The 20,704-nt window shown below is 44.0% G+C and overlaps 1 protein-coding gene across 1 annotated transcript; it reads left to right on the top strand.

The window, feature by feature from the left end:
- Positions 1-1,278: 1,278 nt before the first annotated feature.
- CYSLTR2 (cysteinyl leukotriene receptor 2) lies at positions 1,279-20,290 on the top strand. Its single transcript, XM_059902610.1, is given in 3 exon segments — positions 1,279-1,403; positions 16,723-17,728; positions 17,730-20,290. Coding segments are annotated over 2 exon segments (1,041 nt in total). The 5' UTR covers positions 1,279-1,403; position 16,723; the 3' UTR covers positions 17,766-20,290.
- The last annotated feature ends 414 nt before the right edge of the window (positions 20,291-20,704 follow it).

The raw sequence follows: 20,704 nt of genomic DNA, 5'->3' as shown, positions 1-20,704 counted from the left end.
TACCTCCTTGGTTAAGTTAATTCCTAAGTATTTTATTCTTTTTGATACTATTATAAATGAAATTTCCTTTTTGGATTGTTCATTGTTAGTGTATAGAAATGCAATTGATTTTTGTGTATCCTGCCATTTTGCCAAATTCGTTTATTAGTTCTAGCAGATCTGTGTGTGTGTGTGCGCATGCACGCGTGCGCGTGTGTAATCTTTAGAGTTTTCTACATATAGGATTATATCATCTGTGAACAGACGTAATCTTACTTCTTTCTTTCCAATTTGGACACTTTTTATTTCTTGCCTAATGTTACTGCAACATTCAAGACATGCTGAGGATTTTAATGAAATCGTGAAGGTGAGAAATAGTTAGGCTTAGAACATATTTTGCAGGTAGAACCAATGAAATTGTTGGCTTGGATGTTGGCTGTGGGAGAGAGAGAGAAGTTAAGGATGATCTCTAGGTTTATGGTCATATCAGCTGGCTGAATCATTGTAGTGCCATTTGATTAGAGGGGGTAAATGGGAGAGCATGCACTTGGGCGGGGACTAGAAAAGCTGTATTTTGGCCATAGATGTGGATAATATAGTTAAAAGCAAGAGAATATGATGAGAAGAGGTCAGAAGACAGACTTTTGGGGCAAGCTCACATTTAGAGAAAGGATAGAAGAGAATCAGAAAGGAAAGGAAAAAAAAAAGAGAGAAAGAAAGAAAGGGAAGCAAAGAGGAAACAATCCAAGGGATAGAATAAGAACCGAGAGAGTCGGAGAAACGAGGAGAACTGGCAGTGGTTAACTGCGTAAAACAAGTTGAGGAAGGAAGATGAGGACTGAGAAAGGACCTTTAACGTGAGCAATGAGGATGCCATTGATAACTTTTGACAGCATTTTCAGCAGAATGGGTAAGGCCTCCACCCATGTGCAAGTAAGTTGAAAAAGCAAGTGGGGGATGGAAATAGCTCTAAATAGCTCTCAAGTGCTGTACTTATATAAGGTGGTGCTGATGTTACTGTTGTGTGGAAACAAAAACATTTAGGAGAACTAAAAGCCACTTAAAACCCCTGAGTCTAGCCCATCACATCCCCTTGATCTGTTGTGAAAGATGCAGATAAAAACAGTCATTAGAGGGGCAGGGCTAATGCAGGTTTCTTCCTCTAGATGTAGTCCCTAAGTGGAAATCTTACCCTCTTCATCTTGAGAAGGAAGCCAGCACCGGCGCTCACACCAAAGTTCTATAAAGCACAGATGACTTTCTGACCAGAGTTCCTTATTCTCTTGCTATTGGCTGACACTGTTCATAAAATACAATTTGCTGTTTCACTTTTCTTTTAAATGAGCAAGCTGAATTACTTGGAGGAGGAAGACAAAAGAGGTAGAGGAGACAGAGCCAACGCAGCTGAAAGAAAGAAAACTCAGGTGAGCATTTTAATCTTTGCTTTGTTAACTCATTGTTAGGAATTATGCTTTGCTTATCGCTTCATAGTAAGAAGAATAATTTTTAAAAAGTAAGTTTATTTTGTTGTACTGTAAACTTTTTTCTACCAGATAAATGATATTTTTTAAAATATTGGGAAAGTGCAAAGAAGTAGAAGGAAGCAAAAACCACAGCTTCTATTGATATTTTCAGGGTATTTCTTTCCATTCTTTTTTGTGTGTCTGCTTATGATTTTAGTTGATTTTCATAGTTGTGTTCGTACACAATGGATACATTATATTCCTTTTTTCCGTTAGAGCATGCGTTTTCCCACATTGCTGTAAATACCTCATAATCATAATTTAAAATTGCTACATAGTATTGCATTGAGGAGATTTACTATACTTTACCCAAGCATTCCCCTATTTGGGGCCATAAAGCATCTTTCCTATTTTTATAGAGTGGGTCATTTGATTACGTAAGATATATACTTTTTCCATTCAGAGTCCTGTTTTATGAGGAGAGGAGGTTAGATTTGAGAATGTAGATTTCAGTAGTTTTACTGAGAGGCACAATGAGAGGGAAAGAGTTTGTGCAAGCGTGTGTTTATAATCTGCTTATAACCTTTGGGGCTACAATCAGTGGTTCTCAACTCTGGCTGTACATTCCGTCAGAATCACCTGATTCTGGGGAGATTAGAAAATTACCTTTAGAATAATTGAAAATTAACTTTGGTGGTGATGAGCCAGTCATCTGTAGGTTTTTTGTTTTAGTTTGATTTGGTTTTGGGTTTGTTTGTTTGTTTGTTTGTTTTTAACTTTCAAAATTTCTCAGATGGTTCTAACGGGTGGCAAGCGTGATAACAGCCGACCTAGGTTATTTGAAATATTTTCCTGTCTCTGATCCATACCTGAGAGTAATACATTTTAAGGGAAAGGGAGATACACTATCAGGCAAGCCACCCAAATATTCCTTTCAATACTGTATAAATAATGCAAAAGTAATTTGGGTGAAATGTCAAACTTCTAGCAATTTCTATTCTCCACCTCAATCCCATAGACCCTTAAGACGAGGATCTACTTGAGAGTTCCAATTTACTAATGCTTTAAAGAGATGGGTCTGTTTCCAGTGCATTGGTGGTTAGAAGTTAGAGAGGTGGAGGCTCCAGAATGTTCTAAAAGTATCAGAATTAAGCCCAGCGTCTGTTAGTGTTCCGCCAAGGTGCCAGCCTTCCTTTCATTTGCAAACTCTTCAAGGATCAATGAATGATAAGGTGGGCATTTAATAGCTGGCCACTGCAATTAAATTTTATTAATAGGTATAAATTTCGTTAATATTAAAAAGCAAAGACTGGGATTGAATTGGGGAGCAGCAGGTTGACGGCCCTGCCTTTCCAGGATCATAGACCTGGCACTTACCTTCTCTGGACCTTATGTCCCCGGAAGGAAAGTGGACAGAATTTCCAAACCAGAGCTGTTGCTTTGCTTTCTCCAATCAGGAATTGAGAATAGAACAAAGGCAGCTAAACCAAGTTGAAGCCTCCACTGCTGCTTTCCTAGCCTACAGAAGGGATGTACTTCTTTTGATTCAACCTAACTTGATCAAGAGCACGTTAAGGAAGTCTCTTCTTGTTTTGACTTGATGGAGGAGAATATCTGTTTAGCACCTTCTTTGATGAACATAAACATCACAGAGTACTTCACTGTTTACAAAACCCCTTTCCATACAGTAGTTCATTTGATCCACAGAATAGCCTTGAGTGCTGGAGTGTGTAATTCTTATTTTAAAATAAGAAAGTGAGGCCAATAGAACACAGGATCTTTCCTAGGGTAGAACCAGAGTTGGCCCAATCTGGTTCAGTTCAGGGCACATACATGGCCCTTTCCTTACAGCTTGAGTAATGGTTATTGTGAAAAATTTGTTCAAATTTTGTTATGTCTATATAATTGAATATTATTTTAGCTATTTACATGACATTGATGTTTATTAGTTGGCACAGAAAAATGATCATGATTTAGCGATAAGAAAAAAAGCAAGGTACAAAACTGCATTAAAATATGCACTCATTTTTGTTAAAAAATATGTATATTTGAAGAAAGATGAAAGGAAGCAAAGGCACAAACATTTATATATGTCTGGTTGGTGGTAAAGCTAGTAATTTAAGTTTATTTCAGCTTGTATTACCTTGTTTCTGTTTGTTTGTTTTAACCACATTCACTGCTTGTGTAATAAAAATGTAAAGTAAATTAAATAGAATTGTTCTTGTCTTTCTGGTTGGCTCTTCTCCAGAGGAAATGGTCCCAGCTCCTTTCCTTGGCCATAAGGAAGCCAGTCATTTAATTCTTGATGAGTTTTGTTCATTACTTGTCATGAATCTTCCTGTTATTGTTAGCTCGCATCGACTGAAAACTTACCAAGTGTCAGGCACCAAGTTAATCTTTTTACATCTATTTTCCTCAGCAATACTCACTCCCGTCCTCCCTCTGCAGATGAGGGTCTTGAAGTACAGGAATAAGAGGGACCAAGAGGCAGAGCTGAGGGTCGAACCTGGGTCCCATCTAACTTAAAACACATGTTTTCATTCACTATACCATCTTTCCTGCCTATCCACCTGGGGTCATCAAGGGTACCCTCATCACGTAAGCAACACCCGTTTGGGAAGAAAGGTGATATATTTTTGCGGTGTACTCATTTCTATGTGTCAGGATCCCCTTGGGCATTCGAGTGCCTTGTGTGTGCTCCAGACTCAGGGACTCCTCCTGCTTTTCTAGTTTGTCATGCACACCAGACATCTGAGACGTGCTAATCCCCCAAGGCTAAGCCTGGAAGGTGAAAGCCTAACAAGGGATTGTGAAATTACCCAGTGAGCTCTGGTTAACACAGCAGCCAAGCTGGGTAATGCAGAGAAAGGCAAGAATTGGCCTGGGTTGATCAGCTCTGCTGTAGAGGCTTATCAAATCCATAACAGAACCCCCAGCACTATATCTGTGCTGTTCTCAGGGAGCTGCCCACTGCCTTCTTTGTGTTGGAATTACTTACGTGTGAGTCTCATTCCTTCTACTGGATGAAGAATGCCTGAGGATGGAGTCCTTGCAGGCAACCCAGTACATGGGCTCCATTAAGAATAAATGGACAGGTGTAAATAAATTAATTCACCAATGAATGTGAACTTTAGTTAACGGCTTCTGTTTCTCTCTGTTGAACCTATTAACCTCTTTATATTCACTGACCCATGGAGAAAGTAGTACAATCTTGGACAACCTTTAAAGGAAAACGTCTCCTATTGGATGACTTAGTGGCAGTAAGGGCTGACCCCTCTGACAAAGGAAACGGAGGCTGGAGCAGCAACCTGGAACCAAAGAATCCCAAAGTTGGAGGGTCCTCAGGAAGAGCCAGGGCCAGTGCAGAAGCTTTTTACATCTTTACTGTTTCAAGGAGAGGTTTCAAAGAAGGAAGCAGATCTGAGGAAGAACAAGAAGGAGGAAGGGAGGGGAGGGGCGAATGGGCCAAGGGAAGAGCAGAGAAAGGAAGAGAGAGGAAGGAAGGGAAGGGGTGGGGAGTCTATTTGCTCTGGACATTTAAAGATTAATTAAGCTGGGAAAAATGAAAACGGTCCAGTCCCAGGTTATTACTCCTATTGTATATTATAAAAACAAGAATAGTTTTATCATTTAAAAAAAAAAACTATTTCCCATGTAAGTATCCTCCTGTGAGGCTACAGAGAGAGCATTTTACCTCATTTGCCCCTCTGGTACAGGAAACACAATCAGCTACAGAATGCTTGAAGGCATCACAGATTCTTTGAAGTAAGTTGGTTTCTTTTCATTTTGAGTCTTACCTCAACAATAACTTTGTTCTCTTACAAATTCTCTTGAGAGGTTTGAAGGCGACTCGCCTGGTTAGTTGTAGCAGAACTTGTTGGCCCGGAGCCAGAAAGACAATTTGCAACCCTCAGAGATATAAAGAGGGTCACCTCCTATGATGCTGGCGTCCCTTTTGTAGTCTTCCTTTTGCCCCCATGCCATTGACCCTATATATTCCTGTCCCCAAATCTTAGATTTGAATTTCAGAGACAGAACGTTTGTGAGGAAAAATGCACTAACATCATTCCGTTGCGAAAGGCCATTGGGAATTTTTTTTTCCCCAGGGGCTATCTGGGCAGGCAGTACAGTGAGACGTAACATGAGGGGGTGTTGGATCACAGCTTCATTTGCTCACTCACTGGTCATTTCTTTGTGCATGTTTATGGCCATGAGCTGTGCCAGCGTCTGGGATACAGCAGTGACAAGTAAGGCGTTCTAGCCTTCAGCGAGCAAACATTCTGGTGGGTGGGGATAAGCAGGAGTTAGTGGCTGCCCCGTGGGGTAGTGTGACGACAGAAAGCACTGGATCAGCAGCCGGTCAAGACCCGGAGGGGTCAGAGGAGGCTTTTTCTAGAGGATTCTAGAAAAAAACCTGAGGCTGGTGAGAGAGAGCCAGGTGATGAGCTGGAGCTCAGAGCGTGTAGGCAAGACAGAACCTGGTATGTTCGGAGCACTGAAATAAGTTCCACGAGGCTGGAGTGGATTTTACTGAGGAGAGTGGTGGCGAGGTGACAGCCTGTATTGGGGGGCCCTGAGCTGGCCCCTGTGATGGAAGGAGGGGCTGGTGGAAACCTTCGGTAATAAGGGCATGTCTGCCTCAGAGGAGACACTGGGCAGCAGGATGGTCTGGGGGAGTGGGGAGCCGGCAGTGTGCTTTGCCCCTTGCTCTCTCCTTTTTAGGTCACACAAGCCCACTGTCCCCAGGCTACTGGCAGCTGGCTAGGGCTCTTTCCTGGGCAATTCCCCTGGTTTGCAATTTTTTGAGACATAGGAAAACATTTTCTTCTCATCAGTTTCTTACTATCCTTTACGGACATCCTGCCCCTGGCATACTGAAAAGTTCTCAGGCTTTTTTTCCCCTGGCAGCAGTCAGGCTCGCACAGGCTTGCTAACGCATTGAAAGTGTACGATGTGCCAGGCTCGGTGCAGCTGGGGGGCGTGGATTTCAGTGTGCTGCCTGCCTGGTCCCCTCAATACACCGAAAGGCTGAGCACTTGCTAATGCCCACACCACCAGTAAGGGCTAGAGCTAGGATTTGGATCCTGTTGGGATTTACTCCCCAAATTTTCCTATGACTTCTGAACACCTCGGAATCTTTCCAGGAATCCTATGCTGTGTAACTAACTACCTTGGTAAATAATTCCTTTGCTCCAAGAAGTGAATTTAATGATGGGATATGAAATGCCAAGGCGAAAGGCAGAGAGGGAGTTTTCATTTGAGTGAGTGGGCTTTGGGGGAGCCCCTGAGTCATGTCACTTAGTCACTTTGATTGTGGACAGGGAGAGTCCTAATGCTGACACAATCCCTTGGAAATTATTGGAATGAGTAGGGCAATGGCCTCTGAGATAATACTTGCTGATTTTCTGTCTTTGGAATCAGAAGACTTGGAAATCAGAGACTCAGCTGCAGAACGATTCTGTGGCCTTTCTTGGATCAGAAATTGGGTTAATAACAGATACCTCCAATCTTCCTTGATACACTGATGAAGTGCATTAGAAAATGATTTTTTAAATGCTTGGGACTTCCCTGGTGGTCCAGTGGTTAGGACTCTGTGCTCCCAATGCAGGGAGCCTGGGTTCGATCCCTTGTCAGGGAACTAGATCCCGCATGCATGCTGCAACTAAGAGTCCGCATGCCGCAGCGATTATCCCACGTGCTGCAACAAAAACTCGCAGCAGCCTAAATAAATAAATAAATAAATAATTTTTTAAAAAAGCTCAGGTATTTTTGTAAAATTAAATCCACAATCAGCTTTATAGGCTTATATATTCTAAACATAGAAAAACCGAGAAGTTATGAGAGCCAGAGAGAAGACAGCACTAAGTCAAAATAATGCTTTAAAAAAAAAAAAATGAAGCCGTATCTCCAAGGAGCCCAGAGCTCTCCTTACATGTTAAGCTTTCTCTGTGTCGAATTTGTGGTTGTTTGGTTATTGTGGAGCCTGAGTGTTAGTGGTTCGGATGAACATGGAAGAAATGCTAGCTGTGGGAGAATATTAGAGAATGAAATAAGGCAATTCAACAAGGATGGAGGTGGGAAGAAGGATGTCGAGATACTGCCACACGTGTCGCTCTCAGAGGCAGAGAGGCCCCTCATGGGCTTGGATGCCAACCTTCTGCTAGGGTTCAGGCCCTGCCTTATCCCTGGGATAAGTTGTTCTCTGGGAGAACAACAAACAATGAAATTGTGAAAAGACTCCAGTTTTAAGGTGTAGTTATCCCCGAAAGTGTCCATAACCCACAGGCACCTTTTTGCACAGGGAAATTCTCAAGAACGGAATTTCAGAAGAGAACATGCAAACTGAGCGATCAAGTGAATAGAGGGGAAAAGCTTGTCAGCAAAAGAGAGAAAAAAGGCAGCTGTTGCTAAACCGTCAGCAAGACGCTGCTACTTAAAAGATCTGATATTTTGACCGTACCAACACTCTCCAGATTATCAGTTTTCACCCACGCTGACCTTTGTCCTGATGGCAGCTCTGGCAATACACTTCTTCTTGAGGTGTTTCTTCCTCCATCTGCCCATGTGCATTTGGAGTGGTGGATGTCATTTTACCACACACTCTGTGGTCTGAGCAAAGTTCTGCTTTTAGTGGGAGAAGGCCACAGCTACTGCGCACTGCATGTCCAGCCTCACCCCAAACGGGGCCTGACAGGCAATATTTCAAGAGGGCCCAGCAGCCTGAGGCAGAGTCCAGGCAAGGAAGGCTTTGGTGGGTTCTCAGGCATCAGGGCAAGTGCTAGAAGGAGAGACAGGCAGGTGCCAGCTCAAGGGCACATGTAGATCGGCAGCAGGTAGAAATCACTAAGAAGTTGACAACCCAATGACTGTGATTTCAAGAAAAGATTCTAATTAGGAAACTCAATACCATAGAGTGTGTCTGGTCTTTAGAAATAAAATAGAAAACCAAGATAATGAAATTCAGAAGTTATTTGGGAGGGTTCTGAACTTCAACTGAACTTTCTAGAATTTAGTCAGGAAGCAGGGCTGAAAGACTGATTAATCACCAGTATCCCCCTTCCTACTGGCCCAATCCTGGTGGGAATCCTGAGGAATCTGGGGAGAAATGGTGAAGGGGGATTGGACAGTTTCCTTGTGAAAGAAGCCAGTGAGAGGAGGCGATTACAAGCGGGAAACTGCTCAGAGCACTCTGTCCCCCGAGGGATCCTCTGCCGGGTGGGACTGTTCCCACCCTTGCTGCCAGGACTCATTCAGCTCTTCCCCTTGATGGAAAACAGACCAGGTCCAAAGACAGCTCCTCAGGGCTTCAAGCTCTCCAGGAATCCCCCGAAATCTTAGGAAGAACACACTGACTTTTGTGTCTGCTGAGCTCTGGGGCAAGTCTGGCACAGTTTGGTTGGGATCTGGGATCCCAGAGGTTGGGCCCTACGAGCTTTGCAACTTCCAAATGTGGACTCCTAGCCAGAGGACAGATATGAGACAATGAAACTCTACTTAGGCCATAGGCCCTGGAGGGGTAACTTCATGGTCATCCGGGAGAATTATCAGGATAGCAGGGAGAATTATCAGGCCCAGGACCCTGGCTGAGGAGTCCCCTCTGGGGCCCAGAGCTGTTAAAGAGATCTTTGCCGCACAGAGAAAATAAATTGGAGAATTTGCTCCTGGGGGACTTCCAAAGTCATAAGTGCTATTTAACACCTACTGGTTTACAGCAGATCTGCAAGCATCCCTTTCAACGATGGGCTGACTTCACAGCTATGAGGTGTGGGGAAGTAAATGGCATTGAGAAGGCAAAGGAGCATTAGGCTGGTGGTGTGAGACGTGACCTGCACTCTGAGGCACTTTGGGAGAGACAGGGTAGAGGATGAGAGAGCAGAATGCTCCGAGCTGCTGAGTCCGTGGAAACAGGGCCCCATGTTGTTCACTCGCTGCCCCCCATTTATTCCGGAAGCCTGGAGACCAGCTCAGTTCCTCACTCAAAAGAGGTTGTAATCTCAGATCTTTTCATTTGTATTTCTGTTTTGGTCTCCAAGCATTTAATTCACTTTATCCCTCGAAAAAATTCTAAAAGTGCAAGACTGTTCCTGGGAGGCTAAAGAAGTCTCCGAAGCTTTACGTTTCCACCAGCACATTTGGAGCCTGTTACAACTGAGGGCTGAGCCAGCAGTGTTGGATTTCAAAAAGGAGGCCCTCACTGATACTTCTCTGTTTTGTGGGGCGTATTAGTTTTGCACTCCAGGGCCTCTGGGATTTTGAGGTTGTAGGATCTTCCAATCCAGAGGGTCGAATGCTCTCTGCACAGCTTCAGGGAGCTAAGTCTGTGAGCTTTTGCAATAATAACAGCTAATGATGCTGAAAGCTCAGCCTCTGTGCACTGGTGCTGCATCAAATCTCAGAGACAGAGTTTTGGGTGAAGTAGAAAAGAATAACTTTATTGCTTTGCCAGGCAATGGGGGACACAGTGGACTCCTGCCATTGAAACTGTGTGTCCCAACCCAGGAGGATTTGATGAGTTTTAGAGCAAACGATTCAAGGATGGGGCTGCTGAACAAGATTAGCGTGTGTGCAGCACCTATACTCCTAATCTGGTCTCAGGTGATCTTCTCCTGTTTTTTTGGCCATACCATGCGGCAGGTGGGATCTTAGATCCCCCGACCAGGGATCAAACCGTGCCCCCTGCATTGGGAGCACGGAGTCTTAACCACTGGACTGCCAGGCAAGTCCCTCGGGTAATCTTCTCAATGAGCTTCTCTGGTTTCTTTAATCTGGCCTCAGGTGGTCTTCTCTGGTATGAAGAATGCTGACATCTTCCATTTGTTGGGTTTTAATTCTATGAAGAGCTTAAAGACATTGTTATGTGTATCCCTTGAGGCAGAACCAGGACCCTGCCCCCAGGCTGCACTATTGTTTCTTGGCTGCTCCTCCCTTGTCTTTGCATCCCTTACCTTCCCGGATTAGCAACTGTTTGAATCTGCCCTTTGGAACTCAGGGAAGGTCATGGAGGTTGGAGTCTGTGCCCTATAAGAAAAGGGGGACAGAAAGGCTTCCATGCCCAGGAGCCCCTGCTCGGTTTCACTAACATATGCTGCTTTCTCCTCTGGTCCAGACTCTGACCTCAGTGCCACTCACAGCTTTTCTTGCTTAATCCTCACAACAACCCAGAGACGTAAGGACTATTGTCTTCATTATCTCCATTTTACTGGTAAGGAACTGAGGCAGGGAGATAAAGGCAGCTGTCCAAGGTCACAGAGAGCTGGTGAGTGAAAGAACCAGGATTCAAACCAGAGTTTGTGTTCTTCCCTGCAGCAGAGAGGAATCCTTGTCATTCCTTTCACCATTTTTATCATTAAATCATCTCTCAGCCTTTGCTTTTATATTTTTACAAATACTTTTCGCCTCTTTAATCATATGCCTAAGCCCACACTTTGAGATTTAATCATAGTAGTAGACGTCATTGTGTGCTCACCCTGTGCAAAATACCTCACGTTCCTTATGCCCTTTACAGATAAGGAAACTGAGACTCTGAGAAGATAAGTTATTTGTTCAAGATTCTCAAGCTTGAAAGTGGCAGATTTGGCTCTATGACCTTACACCAACATTTCTATGAACTTCAAAAAGAATGTTCTATTTGCCATTGCACAGTATGCAGTAGCTCTGGGAGCTAAAATCCAAGTTATGCTCTAAAGTTATTAGGGAAGATAAAGAGCATTATTGTGGAGAGAGCTGTGATTTGCAGGTTGGGTTATTAAAACAGAAACTTCCCACTATGGAGAACTTCAAACCCACAAGGACTTGGCGGTTGGACGTAGACGTAAGTGAGGAGGAGAAGAAGACTAATGGGGCTGTGAATCACCTGGACCATCAGATTCTGTAATCTGTGTCTAACACGTGCACTTTATGAGCCTGCTATGTGCTATGGTAACTCTCATTTGTCTAGTGATTAAGAGTTTACCGAGTTCCCTCAAATATGTGTGTGGCATAATAAGGTATGCAAAATCAGCAGAGGACTGTCCCTTCCTCTTGCAAGTCTCATAATCTGGAGAGGCCAGTGTAATGTCTGCCTAAGATGTATCTGTCAAAGCACATGAAGAATTAATTTCAGGCTGCTGTAGTTTATTTACAAGTGCTGCAGGAGTGATAAAAAAAAGAGAGAGACCCGTGAGAAGTGTCAGTTGGGTAAGGTGACATGCAGAAGGTGATACAGGTGTTGAAGAAGAGGATTTGGCTTGACTAGAGCTGGGCACCCTGCAGATCGGGGAGAAGGGGGATAGAGAAGAGGGGAAAGGCAGAGGTAAAAGAGAGCAGAGTGAACGGCACAGGTAGGTGCCCGAAGAAGTGCAAATCCAGGTTTCCGCTGCCTGGCGTTGAGGAGCAGCAAAATAATAGCAATAATGCCAGCTTTACGGTTTTCAAAGTGCTTTTACATCCATTATCGCATTTGCTCCTCTCAGAGCTCTTTCCTGATGTGGGGTCCAGGGGCAACATTACCCGCATTTTACAGACACACTTCCCCAAAGAAGCTAAGTGATGTGTTAGCCAAGGCCCTGTGTACCTAGAAACTGGCAGACCAGGACCCAGACTTCTGTGCTTTTCCCACCATCTGTCACTTTGTGGCAGGCTCCACTAGCTGAATCTCGTTTATGAAAATACAGGTATTGCTGGGACAAGGGGTGCAAAGTCTTAGAGCTAGAAAGTGGGACGGTTGGGAGTCAAATCACGTCTACTGGACTTCAGATTCGGTGTACATTCTACTCTAGCCCTGTTCAGGTGTCTGATGTTGAAAAGATAGGACAAGAAATGAACAGAAGAAGACATTGCAGTCATTTGTAGGAGATGGGCTGAGAGTAAGAAGGTGTCTCAAGAGAAAAGAATGCATCTTCCCTCCCTGACTTCCTCCAAAAACAAACCCTTCACAGAAGCTGAGCTGAGATGTTCTCTCTCTCCTCTGAGAAAGTGGTCACTTTCTCAACCCCTGCTCTTTTATCAGCTTCCTGGCCTTGGAGTCCCGCCCCACCCCCTCTGAACACTGATAAGCTTATTGCTAAATCTCCTGACACTTGACACATTTTATCCCCACTGACCACTCCCCCCTCCTTGAAGTTGCATTCTTTTTTTTTTTTTAACCTGGGCCCTCAGCAGTGAAGGCGTGGAGCCCTAACCACTGGACCACCAGGGAATTCCCAGAAGTTGCCTTCTTGATTCGTGTCTTATCATTCGGCCAGTCTTTCTCAATCGTCTTTCCAGGCTCCCGTTGTCTCTGCCTGTCCCATAATTGTTGATGTTCCCCAAGGTTCTGTTCTGATCCTCTTTCCTTCTCTGCTCTTAAACCCCTGCAGGAGCTCCTCCACTCTTCTGGCTTCAGGTACCAAGTGCTGATGGCCCCTAAATTCATCAGGCTCTAGACTGCAATGGGACAGTTCTTGCGTGTGTTTTGTCGACTTAAAAAAAAAAAAAAGTACAATGTAAGAGTTGCAAGTTAAGTTTTAGTTGGGGCAAATTGAGGACTGCAGCCCGGGAGACAGCATTTCAGATAGCTCTGAGAAACTGCTCCAAAGAGGTGGCGGTGGGGGGGAAGAGGTCAATATATATGTGATTTTGGTGAAGGGGGAATACATGCAATCAAGCACATATTTTTGCAGAAGTTCTCATCAGGGTTACTGCTAGTCACGAGGAGCAGACGTCACCATGAAGGAATTTAGTGCTTTTCTGGATATGAGAAGATGCAAGAATTGGGCTCATCAAATCAGCTCCTGAAAATATCTTAACTATCTGAAGACCTGTTCTGCCAATTTTTCTCAGAGCACCAGGTGCCTCATTCCTGATCTCCACTCTGAATTCCTTTCAGGGGGTGTTGAAGGTCAGCAGCTGCAGTGGCACCTGATTTAATCCTTGTAGAGGTAGATGGCAAGTGCCAATTTGTAGTTGACAGTTTCATAAGTGCTTCAAATTCATAATGCCCCAACTTGAACTCATTTTACCACCCCAAACAGCAATTTCCTCTTATTCCTCTTCTGTTCTTTTTATCAATGTAATGTACCATTCTCCCCCTCAAAATACATGAGAGGGTCCTTGACCATCCCCACCTCCAACTGCCCCTGACCTTCCATAATTAGTCCATCCCCAACTCCAGTCAACTCTCATTCCTTTCTACTCTCAATCTCATCCAGATATGTTCACCCCCTCTTTCCTGGACAATCACAAGAGCATCCCCACGTGTCTCTCAGGACCTAGGCTTGCCTTCTTCCAAAAAGTCCTCCATCCCTGCCAGAATCACACCTTTAAAATGCAGATCTGCTCCCCACAATTCAAGGGCTCTCATTGCCCTCAAGATAAAACCCAAGATCAAACTCCCCAGTGTGGATGTAAGTCATTCTCAAACTACCCTCTGCCTACCTCATCCTTCCTTTTATGCCTCACCTAGACTATCATATTTGCAGTTCCTCAAACTGTGTCACTGTGTCTTAGGGCCTCAGTCTTTGGGCTCTGCTGCCAGGTCACAGGCTTGTACCTGAGAACCGAAGGTAAGCACACCTGTGGACTTACAGTCTTAGTCAGTGCTGATGATGGGGGCAGGATGTGTGACAAGGTCTATCCTGGCAAGGCATCAAAATATTTTTTTTTCTAAGTATAAATAAAAATAACTTCTGTGAGGTTTTGAACAGTTGCAGCTTTGCAGTGACCATGAAAACATCCTAATCATCCACATAAGCTCTTCATCCTCGTTAGACTTTGGTCATGCGGCATGTTTAGTTTTCTTCATAACTGCAATCTGGAATCTCCATCTGCTGCTGCTTTGCATTGTTTCTTCTTTGTTGTTTTATTATCAGTAAAGCTGCAGCAGACAAAGCCTCAATTCTTTCTTTGTTCCAAGACCGATTTCAGTCCAGGAAGCTGTGCTCTCCCTCTAAGGCGGTGCAAATTACGCTGTCAATTTAGTTCCTAATTTTCCTTGAATTTACCTCTTCATATATTTCTCAGCTTCCTGTCACATACTTAATTGGTCTGGCTGATTTTTACAGACACTTCTAACAGGCCATTTCTTTTTCTTTTTTCTTTTTTTTTTTAGCAGTCTAGTGAAAGTTTGCAGTGTGGTGTAGTCAAGTGTATTTTTTATGGGCGGAAAAGAACAACCAAAGTGTTTAAAAGATTTCTCAAGAGAAAGTGGCCAGCTTAATGGAGTTTTGGATCTGAGCTGGCCCTGCTTTTAGTCTGTGGCTGTTAGTTAAATGAGGCTTCTAGGAAGGGTGTTTGTGTATTTTCTTTCTTTAGCTTTCCAAGGATTAAGATGCTCTTGGAATCAAAGTCCCAACTTCTGTAGTTATCTTCTTCCTACAAGTGGGGCTGTTTGACAGCCTTGGACCACTCCCACTCCCGTCCCCCTCCAGCCCCTCCAGGGCCCAGAACCAATCCCAATCTGAGGCAGAGGAATTGAAGTAACTCTGGGACTCAGTGTTACCCTTGGGGTAGGTCTGATCCTGATCTGGTGCCTCGATTCTAAAACTGGGCATCTCTCTTTTCCCCAAGATTTGGTCCCCACCTCAACAGGGGAAAAGGGCCTCTGTCTTGGTATCCCTGGCCTGAGGCTCTGTGCCAAAAGTATTGTCCAGCACTGAGGTTCTCCAGGACTCAGGGCCTGCCTGCAATGGCCAACCCTCCTCTCAGATCCAAAGTCCTCTTCTTCCATCATGACCTGGAAGTACAAGGGCCTTGCTGCTTGCACACTGACCTTCCCTCATGAGTTCTGCCTTCCTCCCCAATTGCTCAAGAAGTCCCTGTTGCTAGGGTCTGTTGTTGGTCCCCCCATATCCCTCAATTCCCTTGTGGAGCAACTGTTACCATCTTTTTTATGATCTCTTGTCTGTGCTCATACCTGCTGGATCCCATTCTCTGCCTATGATAAGGGACTTTCCCCAGCATCTGTAGCTGTCCTTGCACGCTTGCCACCCCCAGTGAAGGAGGAGTGCAGGGCGGGGTCCCAGGTTGCCCTTCTCATTGCAATTTATAGTCCCTGTTGGTCTTGAGATGGGAGAAGTGGTTTTAAGGTCTTCATGGTCAAAAATTTTGAGAACTTGATTGCTTTCAAGTCTACTTGAAAAAGTCTACTTTTTCAGATCCTTTCCTGATATAAGCTTTTCCTAAGATTATATCTGAATCCTTGCTCCAAAGTCAGGGCTGTGTGGACAAGACTGTCCTTTTCAAAATCAGTAACAGGGACTTCCCTGCTGGCGCAGTGGTTAAGAATCTGCCTGCCAATGCAGGGGACACGGGCTCGAGCCCTGGTCCGGGAAGATCCCACATGCTGCGGAGCAACTAAGCCCATGTGCCATACTACTGAGCCTGCTCTCTAGAGCCCGTGTGCCACAACTACTGAGCCCATGTGCCACAACTACTGAGCCTGTGCTCTAGAGCCTGTGCTCTGCAACAAGAGAAGCCACCGCAATGAGAAGCCTGTGCACCACAACGAAGAGTAGCCCCTGCTCGCTGCAACTAGAGAAAGCCCTTGCACAGCAACCAAGACCCAACGCAGCCAAAAATAAATAAATAAAATAAATAAATTTTAAAAAAAATTACAGAAAGTGGGAAGGGAAGATTGATCCAAGTGAAAAGCATCTGGGTTTGCTAACTGGCGCTTATAGAGGTTAGGCTCTAACCTCTTTCCACAGAGGCTGGAGGCAGAGGCCCTGTGTCCAGGTGTGGGCTGGAACAAACAGAAAATTCTTTCAGCAGCCTTGAGTTTTCTCAGGCTATGTAAGAAGGGGAGGGTATGGTCATCCTAGAGGTGCAGACTTGAGCTGTTAAAAACCATATCAGCACTTTTATGTTAGCTGTTATTCAAGTCTGTGTAGGCCAAGGTTGACACCTGGTTGAGAAGAGGACTCAGAAGACCTTGGCTAGAGTTTGATCAAGGAGAGAATCTTTGTCAGCTTCCAGAGCAGAAGCTGTGTAATTGATGACTTTCTCCAGGGTCAGAGACAAGCTTTGGATGATACTCATTTGGGCACTGGGCAAAAGTCCCCCCGGTTTGAGGATTCGGCTTCAACCAAATAAATTAATGTTTATTCTGCATTCCAGAAATTTATCATGAAATGTAATGAAGCATATAGTAAAGACATATAGTAAAAGTATAAGCATACAGTAAAAGTGTAAGCATATAGTAAAATATAGGCAATATTTTTTGACTCACGTTTCAAAGAAAAGCTAGTATTTCTCTCTGTTTCATTAAAACCTGGAAAAATGTACGCAGGAAGTAACTTTTTGTATCTGTTTCTTTTTAATTCAGCATGGAGAGAAAACCTGTGTCCTTACCTCCGTCCATCTCCATATCAGAAATGGAACCCAACGGCAGCTTCAGCAATCACAATAGCAGCAGGAACTGTACAATTGAAACCTTCAAGAGAGAATTTTACCCCATCGTGTACCTGGTAATATTTATCTGGGGAGCCTTGGGAAATGGCTTTTCCATATATGTTTTCCTGCAACCTTATAAGAAGTCCACATCTGTGAATGTTTTCATGCTAAATCTGGCCATTTCCGATCTCTTGTTCATAACCACGCTGCCCTTCAGGGTTGACTATTATCTCAGAGGCTCCAATTGGATATTTGGGGACCTAACCTGCAGAATTATGTCGTTTTCTATGTATGTCAACATGTACAGCAGCATTTATTTCCTGACTGTGTTGAGCGTTGTGCGTTTCCTGGCAACTGTTCACCCCTTCCGGCTCCTTCATGCCACCAGCGTCAAGAATGCCTGGATTCTATGTGGGGTCATATGGATCTTTATCATGGCTTCCTCCACAGTGCTTCTGAAAAATGGCTCTGAGCTGAAGGGCAATGTCACATTGTGCTTGGAGCTGAATCCTAATAAAGTTATTAAACTGAAGACCATGAACCACATTGCCTTGGTGGTGGGCTTTCTGCTGCCATTCTGCACACTCAGCATCTGTTACCTGCTGATCATTCGAGCTTTGTTAAAGGCGGAGGTCCCAGAATCAGGGCTGCGTCTTTCTCACAGGAAGGCGCTAACCACCATCATCATTGCCTTGATCATCTTCCTCCTGTGTTTCCTGCCGTATCACATACTGAGAACCCTCCACGTAGTTGAGTGGAGAGTGGATAAATGCAAAGAGAATCTACATAAAGCTGTGGCCATCACACTGGCTTTGGCAGCGGCCAACAGCTGCTTCAACCCTTTGCTCTATTACTTTGCTAGCGAGAATTTTAAGGACAGACTAAAGTCGGCACTCAGGAAATGTCATTCACAGCAAACAAAGTGCAGCTTTCCTGTGTGTGTGTGTGTGGTTAAAAAAGGAAACAAGAGTGTAAGGGGTTATTAGGTGACGCTGTTCCTATATCCTTGTGTCCACCTTCATTCACACGTAGTCTCCAAATGACTGTGTATTTATACCATTTCCAACAAAGGTCGATTCCCAAGATTTAATTGACCATGACTTTTGTTGATAAGACCTACTTCAAAATTTTCATTAGGTGTATCTTCAGTGTTTGAGTCTAAATAGAGAGTATAGCAGGAAAAATCCCTATTAGAGTCTTGCAACTTGAAATGTCAGACTGGGAAAAAGTGCTGAGAACGGTGACTGCTGTTTCTCATCAGATCCTGTACCAGATCTCTGGCACACTAGGCATTCTAAATTCTTAATTTTAAGACCACCCCAACATTCCTAGCTCCAGCTCCTCTTCCCTCTTCAATCCCCTGAGACACAGCCAATTAACAAAGCTACTGGAGGCCCCAGAGCAGATAAGGAAAGCATCCTTAGAATTCAGGGGAAAGACTTAGACTGTGAAGAGGAAGGCTGTCCTCTAACAAAGCAGAGTCAAGGACCCCAACAAGAACAGTGGGACAAAAACAGGGAGAAGAGAGAAAGGGGAAAAAAGAATTTCATTTTGCACTAGGAGAGGGTCTCTAGCACACTGAAGGCAAAGGGCATGCCTCTCTCTTGTCAGGGGGTGAGGAAAACAGAAAGAGTAGGAGGAAGACCTGGGGCATTGCCCTAGCAGGTGGAGGGATTATGTGTGGAATAGGAGAGAAGGGGATCCATTTTACTCTTGAGATTTGGGTTCGGGCTGTTCACTGCAGTTCCCATCCTGCAGGTTAATCCATTTGGATGGGAGCCAGAACAGAGGAGGTGGTGCTAAGGGTTTGGTTGGGCACTCACAGAGAAGGTGGGGTGGAAGGTAAGTTGCAAAGTTGTAAGTTGTGGTACCCCTGAAATTCTATTAACATTTTGGCAGAACATGAGTAGGGTGGCTTTCTTTTGAGAGAGTGTAGCAAAGCACTGGATTGTGGGAGGGAGGTCCTTTCTGTCCAGTGAAACAAGACTAAGGAGACTACCTACTGCTACCACCATGACCACTGTACTGCCAACAATTGAGTACCCTCTCTGTGCTGGGCAGACTGCCCAAGGCACTTCCCATCCGTTAATTCCATTTAACCCTCACACCAAAGCCCTTCATCTTCATTTTACAGATGAAATCAAGAAACTTGTTCAAGTTCACACAGTTTTAAGAACCTCTGTGCAGAGAGGTTGGCTGGGTGCTTTCCCTTCCATTCCCCTTGCAAACCTCCATAAGGATTAGTTGAAAGTCTGAGTAAGAGTTCTCTTCCCCCATCAGGTACCTACCCCTTCTCACTCTCATGAGAAGACTGAAGGCTGAGGTTTTCTCTTTGGAGTTGTTGACCCCAAGATAGAGTGGAGAGTGGGAGGGTGGTGTTCTGAAGCTAGCAAGGGACTGAAGGAAAGTCTTCATAGAGAACAAGAGCCCCAGAGCCATTCCCTCACTCAGCTGCAAGAATGCCAACAGACTCATACCTTGTCAAGACAGAAGCCTGGAGGCTCCTCCTATGGGGAAACTGCCCGACTCAAGGAAAAAGACCAACAGACACAGACTTTTGGGTATTCTCCCAACACAAAAGCTGGTGCCGGCCTTATTACTTACCCAACAGGAAGCCCACACTGCAACTAATCCCTTCTACTCATAGAGAGCATCTAATCAACCTGTTAGAGCGTCACTCTTATTATGAGCAGTCAATGAGGACCACACATCAGAGGAAAGGGCCTGAACATGAGAAACCAACAATGAATGAGAGGGTAGATAGAGACATTTTCAGTATGAAAGATTTCAACGTTTTTATCACCCTCACACTTTTTATTAGAAACCTACTGGAGAATTTGCTTCTCTAAAATAAGAGATTAACCAGGATAAAGGAAAACATGACGTCTAGCAAACAAGGAGTAAGATGAAGAAAATTCCCAGCACGTTTGTGCATAGCAGAAAAACAAGAAACTAATTGATCTGCACACGTTGGAGGGACTTATATTTTTCTTGGATAGCGTGGGATGAACTAGTAAAAATACATAGGAAAATAAGCAAATGAAAAGACAATGCACTTATTAAATGCTAGGGGAAAAGAAACTGTTGTTTAAGAAAGGAAATATAACCATAGTACACTACATGGCTCAGCTGTGAACAATATTTACATAGAGAATGTAAATAGCAAAATACGGTGATATAAGTTTTTTCAGGAAATGAAGGGGAGAGGATGTGTATGATGGGGGAGGGGTATAATAAATCTATGTTCCTATATTTTATCACAGAAAATTCATCATAACTAAAGCTAAAGAATGACAAATATCTGTATAAAAATGTTATTTAACAATAGAGGATAAAGCCCAGAAGAAACAGTGAGCAAGATTGACAGGGATTGCCTTTGGAGAGAAGTTGGGTGTGGGAGGATAAGGTGGGGATTTCTTTTTTCCTCTTAATAAGTATTTAACTGTCTAACTTGTGAATATGTATTGCTGAAATAAAATAAAAATTAAGTTGAAAATTAATTTTAAAATTCAAATTAATTCTGCCTTAACAAAAAAAAAAGACGAGGAAGAAAAGAAAGGTGACCAGAAATGGAAATTGTGCACTGAGAGAAGAAAGGAAAGCAGAAAAGGACTACATTTGGATTTGGGCCCCTGAGGGAAACCTACCCAGCCCCCCCCCATGGAAAGGGAGCTCCCTTTTGGGGTGAGGGGAGTCACTTTCTGGGGTGAGGGGTGATTTGGTATGTCAGGATTTTTTAGCTGTAAGTAACAGGATACCCAACTCCAAGGGGCTTAAACAACCACTATACTGCATAACTAAACCATACAAAGGGAAGTTGGACTTCAGGCCCTAGTCAACCAGGATTTCTGTGAGCCTTTCTCTCCAAGTGTCGGCTTGGTCCCGTGGCTGAATCACCTCATGGAAACAAGCTG

This window comes from Balaenoptera ricei, chromosome 18 (assembly GCF_028023285.1).
Source record: "Balaenoptera ricei isolate mBalRic1 chromosome 18, mBalRic1.hap2, whole genome shotgun sequence".
Taxonomy (NCBI): Eukaryota; Metazoa; Chordata; class Mammalia; order Artiodactyla; family Balaenopteridae; genus Balaenoptera; species Balaenoptera ricei.
This window is presented reverse-complemented; position numbering and strand designations above follow the sequence as displayed.